Source organism: Denticeps clupeoides, chromosome 1, assembly GCF_900700375.1.
Source record: "Denticeps clupeoides chromosome 1, fDenClu1.1, whole genome shotgun sequence".
Taxonomy (NCBI): Eukaryota; Metazoa; Chordata; class Actinopteri; order Clupeiformes; family Denticipitidae; genus Denticeps; species Denticeps clupeoides.
Window position 1 is genome coordinate 17,538,584 of NC_041707.1, and position 11,357 is coordinate 17,549,940.

Consider the following 11,357-nt stretch of genomic DNA (forward strand, 5'->3'; position numbering starts at 1 on the left):
AGATCTGGCAACATTGCAACCCCTGCTGGTGTGACGTCACGTCTGTGCGACGGCGCGTGCATATCGCCTATGTATAGCTCAGTGCACTTGAAGTAAACAAATCACTTGCGTTACTTTCGACTTCTTTATATTTTCTAATATAATTTGAACCTAAATTATATTCGTATCGATTTCTAGTGTGATACACTGCCTTATCTACCAAGAGGACTAGAACGTTCTGTCACTATACGTGCTGTTGTTTTTTTCTGCTTTAAGACCCACGTTGGTGTGAATATTCTACGGAGCTGTTTGTCAGGATGGATGAAAGAGGTATGTTGTACAACGTCTGTTCTTGGCACGGTCTGCGATAAAGCATAGTTGAACCACGCAAACATATTTACGATCTGCACGACCATATTACAGGAGGTAAAAGTATAAGTACTAAATGTGTTTATTCGGGACATATTGAATTGGCTTGTATTTTTGGTGTTGTCTGTTTTAAATTTTGGAAGCACATGTCTAACCAAGCCCTACGATGTCTGATAGAGTTGGTAAAGTACTTTCGAACTCAGATCAGTCAAGACCCAGATGTTGCCTCAGCGGCGGCTGCCATCCGCTCTCTTCTGGAGTTCCTGAAGAGAGACCAAAGTAGGTGATCGATACCTTGAATTAAAAAGGCAGACCCAGGTGCAGTTTCCACAGTAACAGTGATGCTTGGCTTTCTGTCCTGTAGGTGAGACCCTCCTGGGCCTCAGGGAAAACCTGACAGAGGCCATTCGACGACTGGGGGAGGCAGACTCTTCTGTGGCCGTGTCTTCAGGAGGGGAGCTGTTTCTTCGCTTTATCACTCTGACGTCCCTGGAACACTTGGTTAGAATGACTGAAAGGGTCATGTTGCATGTGTAGCGTATTTTTCCACACATGTTCCTGTCCTACTTGGTACTTCAGATGCTGAACTGATGGGGTGTCCCCGGGTAATACAGAGCCCTCCAGATTGAACAGCTTTTCCATAAGTAGCTGGGTTTGTAATATAGTATTGTAAAACCACTACCTCTAAATGTATAAATGTAAAGTAGGAATGATGTGAATAGTCATTTCAGGAAACATGAACTGAACTACATTTCAATGAAACTTTATGAGGGCCACACAGTTGTCCCAATTTTTTAATCAGGTGCATGGATTTTTGTTGAGTCTTATATATAATATGTAATATTATATAATATGTATTATATTATATATTATAATTGTTGAGTCACATATAATATGTGCATGGCCTGCTGTTTGGGGCAGTGGTTGGCCTAGCAGGTAAGAGAACAGTCGTAATCAGAAGGTTGCCGGTTGGAATCCGGAACTGCCAAGGTGCCACTTAGCAAAGCCTACCATGGCTGCCCACTGCTCACAAATGGTGATGGGAAAAATGCAGAGAAAACATTTTGGTGTGTCACTGTGTGCTGTGCTGCCCAATGACAACCACTTCACTTTCACTTTTATTTTAGGATTTTTCACAATCCAAGAACCTGTTGGTGGAAAGGGGGGAGCTTTTCTTGAACAAGATTTCACTCTCGAGGAACAAGGTGGCCAAACTGTGCCATACTTTCATCAAGGATGGAGCCGTCAGTACCCCTTCTTTCAAGTCGTCTAATAAGTCATTCCAGATCATTGACATGTTAAAGTACTGAACTGTCCTTACCTTGTGGGGTTCTTGTAGAAAATCCTGACGCACTCATCATCTCGGGTGGTGCTGAAAGTGCTGGAGAATGCAGCTGCTGACAAGAAACGTTTTAGTGTCTATGTCACAGAATCACAGCCTGACTCTGCTGGGTAATTTTAGGATTTCCCCAGCACAATCATACACAAGCTTAAAGAAATATCACACAATTCATGCATGACATGCTAAATATGTTTCCTGCAGAAAGCTAATGGCAGAAAAACTGCGAAGACTCAATATTCCTGTCACAGTCATTCTGGATGCAGCTGTAGGGTGAGTGGAGGAAATACTGTACACATATGTAACATAGTCCTTATTATAAATATTATTTATTCTTATTTTAGCCCATGGCCTAGTGGTAATGTTAGTTTAGATTTGGTAATGATGTGAACTTGAAGACACTTATACTTTCAATTGCTCCTGTCTCTATTTCCTCCATCCTCTCCATCTTCCACTACCTGTATGTCCTCTTTCACCACATCCATAAACCTCCTACTAGGTTTTCCGCTTTTACCCTTGCCTGGCAACTCCATTCTCAGCCTCCAACATAAAGGCTACTTAGCATATCTCTATCTCTCCAGGTTCTCTTCCACCCTCCTGCACCCTACTCTCAAAACTCAGCAAAACACAGTCACCTGCAAACATCATAGTCCATGTGGGATCCTGTCTTATCTCATCTGTCAACCTGCAGACCTCATTGCCGTCACACTGCCCTCATAGATCCTGCACCACTTTTACATGCTTTTCTGCCATTTCTGACTCCCTCGTACAAAACCACAGCTCCTATCTAGGCATTCTGTCATATGCTGTGAATGTGGACACATTAATAGGTGATATTCTTCAGCCTCTTTTTGCTGAGGGACTTTGGACATGCAACTTAGCCCACTAGGACCGCTACCTCTGCCCTTGTGCAAGGAGGAACAGGAGGAGCACTGCCAGAGCTGTGCAGTCCGACCTCCAGCAGGCCACAAATGTGCATGTGTCTGCACAAACACTTAGAAACCGACTCCATGAGGGTGGTATGAGTGCCCAACGTCCAAAGGTGGGGGTGGGAGCCCAAAATCGTGCAGCATGTGTGGCATTTGCCAGAGAAAACAAGTTCGCCAAGAACACAGATCTGTGTTGAAACCAGGTTCGTGCTGAGCACATGTGACAGAGTCTGGAGACGATTTGGAGAATGTTCTGCTGCAACATCCTCCAGGTTTGGCAGTGGGTCCATAATGGTGTGGGGTGGCATTTTTTTGGGTGTCTGTGCGGTTGGCCCTGGGTTCCTCCTAATACAAGACATCATGTCTCGCTATATTCACCAACGCCATGTTGCACCACAGACTGTCCAGGAGTTAGTGAATGCTTTAGGTCAGGTCTAGAAGGAGATCCCTCAGGAGACCATCCACCACCTCATCAGGAGGATGCCCAGGTGTTGTAGGGAGGTCATACATACACATGGAGGCCACACACACTACTGAGTGTCATTTTGACTTTGGATCAGCCTGTAGTGTGTTTTTTCCACTTTAATTTTGAGTGTGACTCCAAATCCAGACCTCCATGGTTGATCAATTTGATTTCCATCAATGTGTGAGCACACTTAACTATGTTAAGAACAAAGTATTTAATAGGAATGATTTATTCATTCAGATCTAGGATGTTTTATTTTTGAGTTTTGTGATTGAGTAAGTGATTTTCAAATAAAGAGTTACCATCGGATGCATACCATCAGGCAATGAGAAAAGGACATAATATAAGCCAACTGGTTGAGATCCTCATTCTGAGGACACTCATAAAGAGTATAGATATTGAGGATGCAAATTTTTTTTCTTCGTCACTAAATTCAAGGTGTCTATGTTGCCAAATTTCACAGGCGGAAGTTCATCCAGGTAAAGTTACACGAAACTAGGAATATTTTTGCCGCATTAATTAAGCACCTTGAGACAGTCTTTGATGGTCACCACATTTAACCAGCTGATCATATTTTTTGTGCCAAAATCAGCAACACCGGCAGGTATTCTGTCTCAAACTTTTGTGGAGCTCAGATCAGTGGTAGATTCACCTGCTTTGTGGAGGTCTTTATGTGACTCCAAGAGTTTATTCACAATTAACCGCAGTGATTTATCATCTCTGCTCTGCCCTACAGGGAGATTTTATCCTCTGCTTTTAAGTGGGCAGCCATGACAGGCGCCCGGGGAGCAGTGTGTTGGGACGGTGCTTTGCTCACTGGCACCTCAGTGGCTCCGAATTCAAACTGGCAACCTTCTGATTACGGGGCTGCTTCCTTAACCACTAGGCCCCCACTGCTCATGTTGTAGAAGGGATGGGGGAGCTCAGTCACTGGGCTGAGCTGCTGCATTAGGGAATTTCTGTGGTTTATGGGTTCTATTCCTCACTATAGTTCTCCACACTGGGCACTGAGGCAAGGCATCCGAGCCGCGTTCTTGTATGTTGAGTGGGTTCCATTGGCTCCCGAGTGTCCCTTTCTGGAGAGCCAGTGTTTTGGCAGCCATTGTAGCTGGTGATCCACGTAATCTCTCCACTGCCATAATCTGACAATCCATAACCACTGTGGTTATGGATCATCTTAAATTCTAACTCATGCTTTCCTCAGCTCCCAGGTCACTTTTAAACTCATCTGCTCCATTCTGTGGAGTAAAGCAGAGACATCCATGTTGCCAAATCCCACAGGTGGAAGTTCATCCAGATAATGTGACATCCAGGATCGTTTTTGTCATATTCATTAAGCACTTTGAGACAGTCTTTCATGTTGTTATGGTCCTTTTGAGGACCTATGGAGGTTGGAGGTTTATGGAGGTTGTGCACATCAAAACCACTTGGACTCATCAGTCCATTCAGTTTAGAAAATGATTGAGGCCAATAGAACAAGCTCATCCTAAGACAAAATTCTCATCTTGACAACAATAAAGTTCAAGAACACATCCTCCTCTACCACTTTGCCACCTGTCATTTTGTACAACAAATTGCAGATTTTTGGGGGGAATTCACAGCATTTTCTTGAAAAGTTTTTTATATTATAGATTCTAAAAGCGTCCAATTGATGTTGTGCTCGACATCACTGCATTAACTTGACACTGTCCATTGTTGAGGCTGCCCATTAATACATTTTTTTCCTGTCAAAGTTATATCATGGAGAAGGTGAACCTGGTGATTGTTGGGGCAGAAGGTGTGGTGGAGAGTGGGGGCATCATTAACAAGGTAGATCAACAAGTAGCAAATTCCTATGGAACACACAAGAAGGCAGTTCAAAAATGTAATCGCATGACGATTTTTCAGATTGGTACATATCAACTGGCAGTGTGCTCTAAGGCCCACAACAAGCCATTCTATGTGGTTGCAGAGAGTTTTAAGTTCGTCAGGCTCTTCCCACTGAACCAGCAAGATGTCCCTGCACAGTTTAAGGTAAAAAAAAATAGTTGCTGATTTTGATTAAATGGTATCTATCTAAATAAAAAAGATTTGACATTATTAACTTTTGATATGTCTATTTGCAAGTGACACCCAGACTGTTGACTTGTGCTTCTCATCTGTAGTATAAGGCTGACATACTAAAAACAGCAGAGGACCTGGACAAGGAGCACCCAATGATTGACTACACCCCTCCCTCCCTAATCACCCTGCTCTTCACCGACCTGGGTGTACTCACTCCCTCCGCTGTCAGTGACGAGCTCATCAAGATCTACTTATGAGCGATTTGTGCAGACTGATCTTAGCAGGGGATTGAAGACAGAACTTCCTGGGTGTGTTAAGTTGAATCTGGCAGTGGTGTGATGAGTTGACTGCTGTGTTCTGTAATGTATTAAGAGGAATAATATGAATATATGAACCTTGGCTGGTCTTACTTTTTATTTGTGTGTGTGTGACAGGGTTAGATTCTTTCTCTCATGTTCATTTCATGCTGTCCAATCTTAAATTGGACATACCAAAAAAATTGGATCATCAATGCTGCACCATAAATATTGACCTTATTTCACATTTTTGTCACCGAAGCTCAGACAGCTGGTCTTTAGTGTGAAGTCTGTGTCAGCAGTTATAACATTCTATGCAGCTCCTGCTCTTATCCAGAGTAATATTCTTGTCAGGGGCAGTGGTGGCCTAGCGGTTAAGGTTGCTGGTTCAAATCCCAATCCACCAAGGTGCCACTGAGCAAAGCACCATCCCCAGACACTGCTCCCCATTGGTGATGGTTAAAAGCAGAGGACACATTTCGTTAGTTGTGCTGTGCTGTGTAACACCATGACAATCACTTCACTTCATATACTTCTATAAAACTGGGTGTAGTTACTTTCACCAGCTGTAAACTTTCTCAAAATTGTAATACATCTATTGTCTTCAATGTTCATTTCTGATCCCATACCATCCAAGGCTATACTGTTATCTAATGACATACAGCATAAAAAAGGGATATTTATATATAAAATAAAATGGATACGTGATCTAATGGTGCATATCGTTATAAGACACTTGCTTATTACACACTATAATAATGAAACAGAACTTTGTGATTTTTCTGTAGAAACAAACTAACAGTATATTAATAATTAACATTGCCACACACAAAAAAATATCACAATAAATCATAATTAATGCATAGTTCACCTCAAATCATCACACAAACACAATTTTTTTTTTTTAAACCCAGGTCATGTTTGTACACCATTGAGTGACGGCCATCGGATGCACAGGCCGGTCCCTTCATCCGTTCCCCACAGTGATGAGAAAATGGGAGTACCCCCTCACACAATATTTAAGTCCACATGAACATTTGTACAAAATTATAAATTTGCCTTTTTCTCAGTACAGTGCTGAAGCTCAAGCAGTTAAATTACTTTCCATCTGATCGGCACCTAAAGAAAGTTCTTGTTAGAATTAAAAAGACAAAATAGGAACGAAAATGCTCAAGGTTAAGACCCCCTCTAAAACAATACCCAGTAAGTGGATCTGAAAGACATTCGCCCCCCCCAGCAGGGTATTTAGAAAAGTCCCAAATCAACAGCTGTGTAAGCAAATGCTAAAAGAAATACAGCGGTGACCCACCCGACCTACACATTAACCTTTAATCAAAACCATCCAATGAAATTAAAACAAAAAATAATAAGTTTAAGTGTCCTTGTAATGTCCACAGATCGCTTGACCTTTAAAGATAACTTGACATTTCTGACATCTTTGACTATTTAAGAAACACATAAATATGACAACTTTGCAAAGCCATTAAGCCTTTAATTAAAAAAAAAAAAAAAAAAAAACTCTTTTGGGCATTAAAAAAAAACCCAACGAAGAGCAATGAACAGAAATGTAACATGTGGAAGCAGAAATGGGATCATTCATTTTGATGTTTCTTAGCATCCAATCTTGAAGTGGGGCACAGACCATTCTTGGATGGTACAAGTTAATAAGGGAAACATTTTGGAGCAATAAAAAAAAAAAAAAAAAAAAAAAGAACAGGAGAGAATCTCAACATAAAACAATAATCACACGACTCTCCGGACTTCAAAAAATCTCTTCAAGTAGTAAATTTGTCCCAAGGTCATCGCAACCAAGACCAGAGCCTCAAAGAAAGACCAGAGGACCACCCGGCTATTTGTGTTGTCATTGACTAGAAAGAAAGAGAAACAATGTATCAATAACGATCAATTATTATTAATAATAAATAATACAAAATGAAAAGAATGAAATTATCTTTTTTAAATTATGTTCAGAGATTTTTTATAACGATTGTCTCATGAAAATTAAAATTTTCGTGGTGCCATTAAATATTGCACGTTATAATGAACATGCGCCTCAGCAGTGCAATTTACATTTACAGCATTTATCAGACACTCTTATCCAGAGCGTCTTACAGTCAGTAGTTACAGGTACAGTCCCCTGGAGCAATTTAGGGTTAAGTGTCTTGCTCAGGGACACAATGGTAGTAAGTGGGATTTGAACCTGGGTCTTCTGGTTCATAGGCGAGTGTGTTACCCACTAGGCTACTACCACCCAATAAACATGAACCGGCTTAGCAGGAATATAATTCACATCATTTAATGTCTATAAAAGAACCAAGCGTTCCCATCGTGTTCTTTAATGTAACGTGGGCTGCTTACTTGCTCTGTGGATCCTCTCGCGGACTTCCATGTACTCCTGCTCATGTTTGACTGCAGTCATAGCAACTGCCAGCTCATTGATCATTTCTTCCAGTTTGTTCTGGTGAGCTACACACACATACACACACACACTTATTAGAATTCAGCATGAACCATTTCATCCCCTCAGAGTAAAGACAAAATCCAGTGTTTAGGTGCAGTCACTGAAATTAATTTTTAAAAACACTGCATTTCAATCCATACTTCTTTTCATTCATGGAAACAGTTGGGGGGAAAAAAAAAAAATCATTCCCATTAGCTGACCCACACTGCCAGGCAACCAAGGGTTAAAGTGTCAACAGACATGATCATGGCAAGTATGCGGTTTTAATGGTCGTCATTTTGTCAGCATGTGCATTAGGCCCCTTTATTCTGCTATATACTGAAATGTTTAAAGTGGCATTCCATGAAAAAGGTTAGAGGAAACCAGGTCATTCACAGCACGCTACGGCGCCACAAATGGACCAACTTAAGGGGGGAAAAGGCCAAGATGGAAAATGTTTTTACAAAAAAAAAAAAAAAAGCAGTTAAACATTTCTGTTTATCTGATAACACATCACATGGTCACAATTCGCAGACCCAGCAAAAAAAGTTTTTAACCTTTCGTGATCGAAACGGCATTCATTCAATGCAAGGTTGCTTTTAAAATGACGACTTTGCTTCGCTAGTCTATTGCGCCACACGGTGTTTTCAGTGGTGAAGCCCATGCAGTCAGATTAACCTACCATCCCAGGAGTCACCACCAACTGAGGGACGACAGAAAGTAAGGGGAGAAAGACAGCAGGAATGAACATAGTAAGAAGAATGAAAAGTAAGATAAAGGTGGCAGAAAGGCGAGGTACAGAGTGGCATGGGTTGATTTTCCAAAAAAAACTAACAAAATAAACATACGGCAGGTGTTTAGTACCGGCTACAACTGAACTATGAAGAAAATGGAGAGGGCAAAGAAGAAAGTTAAATACCCGATCAAATATTTAATCAAAGGCAAAGGCCTATACAGCGCCTTGTCACCAATCTCAGTTTCATGCTCCATGCTGTTCAACACAACTCAGAACCCCCCCAAAGAAATCGGGGCAAAGGAGGAGGAGGGACAAGGGTGGGGAAGAGAGACACGCCTGGGCCAAACTGGCCAAACCAGGACGTCTAATTCTTCTGAAATTCTCCTCTGACACAGAGATGAAGAAGAACGGTGCAAAACGGAACTGGTGTGATCAAATGCTGGTGGCTGCGAGAGGACAAGACAGCGTGATGGGGGAGTTACGGGGAATGACCTCAGTTCTTGCTGCTTGTTCTAGCATTTAGATGCTAGTTACCACAGCGATGAGACAAAATGTGGAAATATGTTTAAAAGGATTGAACAGAACAATATAGAGGTGTGTGTGTGTGTGTATATATATTAGCAAAAGGTTTCCTTCTGGGGTAAAGAGGCTCAGATTGACATTAAAAATGTGTATGTCGGATGTGTTTGTGTTTTGGTATGTTGCAGGTTCCACAATAATAAGGTCATTAAAATAACAGGACAAACGCATTTTACCCTAAAGGATTTTCAAAATAATCAAGTGCCGGTAAAAAAAATTAATAAAAATTAGCACTGCAAACTCATATTAAAATAGACAATAAGCTACACAACCAAAGTGGGACATGTAATATGGTTAATTATGAAAATCGATAAAACTGAATCTCACTATTTCCACAAACACACCACACACTTTTCTTACGGGTCAAGAATTCATTCTTTGTATTGAGGCTAGACCTGAAATGCACCTTGATGAACCGAACAAAACACGGCCAGAAGATAATACTTAGAATACACACATCATAACATCATGCAAAATTGTACTTTTTTTTATGACTAATACACAATGGGACGACAGAACGTAACAAATGACGGACCGTATTCCCTACAAAGTTATTCCCTTAATTAAAAAATAAGGTCTTTTTCTAACAGGAAACATATGGAATAAAGGTAACTGCGGGCTTGCTTAGCGTACCTTCCGTCTCCATGCCATCACCTTTGGGGGCTTCTCCAATGTCAATGGTGAACATGACTATTTTAGGGGTCATGGTTGACATCTTGTTGCTGAAGCAGAACTTGTAGGTGCCGTCCATATGGGCCGCCACGGAATACTTCCCACTGGACTCCCGGTCCCCCTTGTAAATCTGCTTCCCGTCTGGGCCAGTGATCTGTCGAAGGAGGGGTTTTCAGAGTTAAAACAGGCTGGAGCCCGAGGACGTGCGGGTCCTTTCCTCCGGGTCGCCTGGGCCGCGCAGGTACCGACCGAAAACCTGGAACTGGAGCTGGGCCTCGCGGAGCGGAGCGGACTGGCCAGCGCTACGTTAGCCGATGCAGCGAAGGCGAATCTAAAATAAAGCTACCGCGACGCGTGAGCAAGAGAACCGACGTGTATTTATTTTTAAAAGGTGAGGGAACGACGCGGCCTAAGGGGCTGGCCCGACACCGGCAGCTGGTGTCGCTTAGGCGAGGGCGGGTTAGCATTGCCGATCCGCACTTTCGCGAAAGCTAAATAGCAAAAAAAAAAAAATCAAAGCAACGTCATAATGATCATAATTTCTCTAACTTCTGCTGTACTGCACAAAGTTTGTCAGGCAGCGGGCTACCCGTGGCCAACACGGGCATTGGCTAGTGAGCTAACAAGCCCCGATTACATGGCTGAAAAACTTGTCCGCTGCCTACACCTGCGTGGAACCGCAGCCGGGCCGATCGCGTCTGCGTAAGATCCGGAGAACAAGAATGTAGATCGGGACCGGGTGACAGCCAGCTCACCTCCACGTCTATGTCCAGGAAGCCACCCTCCGCCACCTCGAACATCAGGCTCATCTTTGTGCCCGAGTTGACCCGCTCGAAGAAGCACTCCTCCGCATGGGCGTCTATGCTGACGAAGTAGCCGGACGCCGTGGCGGACAGGGTGGCCCAAATGACCAGGAGCTCGGCGACGGTGAACATGGCAGCCGCGTTTTCTTCCAACGCAAACGATGAGGAAAATAAAAAAAAGGGGGAAACGGACGCGGAAAGGCAGCCCTCGCAAGCGGAGCGACTCGCAGAGGAGGAGTCGCTCAGTATGAGCGGCCGTGAATGGAGGAGAACGGAGGGCTGCGTTAGTGCCACGTCAAGTCGGCTACGGCGAGCGCCGAGGGACAAACGGGGCGAGAGGACGAGAGCGCATTTTCCCTTCGATTCAGGACGCTGTCTGTGTGAATCGCCGCAGCCAGAAGATTATTTATCTGAATTTCTCTTCAATTACCTCAAATGTGGTTTCTTGGCTCCTGGCGTGACTATTGTCGTTGTTACTTTGCGGGCATGCGAGTGAACGGCGAGAAACCGTACGCTGTTTTCAGTGGACTTTCCAAAAACTGCAGAAAATGTCACCTTGGCAGTGCTACAGTAAATAAGAAACATGTATATGGAAAATGGAAATAAAACAAAAAGATAAAACCATATTAATTTGGAAAAACCATTACACGGAAGAGTCAGAATCTTCTATTAGTCGTTTAGAGTAATAAAGCGTTCCGCCAGAAGG

The 11,357-nt window shown here is 42.8% G+C and overlaps 2 protein-coding genes across 4 annotated transcripts; one reads left to right on the forward strand and one right to left on the reverse strand.

The window, feature by feature from the left end:
- The first annotated feature begins 20 nt into the window (after nucleotides 1-20).
- eif2b1 (eukaryotic translation initiation factor 2B, subunit 1 alpha) lies at nucleotides 21-7,100 on the forward strand. Of its 2 annotated transcripts, none has more exons than XM_028987277.1 (10): nucleotides 21-92; nucleotides 256-309; nucleotides 526-627; nucleotides 713-849; nucleotides 1,476-1,592; nucleotides 1,688-1,800; nucleotides 1,892-1,960; nucleotides 4,816-4,891; nucleotides 4,970-5,095; nucleotides 5,227-5,524. In XM_028987277.1, the coding sequence occupies exons 2-10, from the start codon at nucleotides 297-299 to the stop codon at nucleotides 5,380-5,382; spliced, it is 909 nt and encodes a 302-aa protein (XP_028843110.1). In that variant the 5' UTR covers nucleotides 21-92; nucleotides 256-296; the 3' UTR covers nucleotides 5,383-5,524. The 2 variants fall into 2 exon arrangements, 1 of the variants encoding a protein (XP_028843110.1); XR_003750363.1 differs by adding an exon at nucleotides 6,336-7,100 and having other exon boundaries at nucleotides 39-309; nucleotides 5,227-5,433.
- On the reverse strand, nucleotides 6,713-10,936 carry tmed2 (transmembrane p24 trafficking protein 2). 2 transcript variants are annotated; one of them, XM_028987290.1, is made up of 5 exons: nucleotides 10,604-10,936; nucleotides 9,810-10,002; nucleotides 8,544-8,564; nucleotides 7,780-7,887; nucleotides 6,713-7,289 (listed from the first exon to the last, which is right to left on the reverse strand). In XM_028987290.1, exons 1-5 carry the CDS (start codon nucleotides 10,781-10,783, stop codon nucleotides 7,165-7,167), a joined length of 627 nt encoding a protein of 208 aa, XP_028843123.1. In that variant the 5' UTR covers nucleotides 10,784-10,936; the 3' UTR covers nucleotides 6,713-7,164. The 2 variants fall into 2 exon arrangements, with proteins under 2 accessions (XP_028843123.1, XP_028843132.1); XM_028987299.1 differs by lacking the exon at nucleotides 8,544-8,564 and having other exon boundaries at nucleotides 10,604-10,930.
- Between the last annotated feature and the right edge of the window lie 421 nt (nucleotides 10,937-11,357).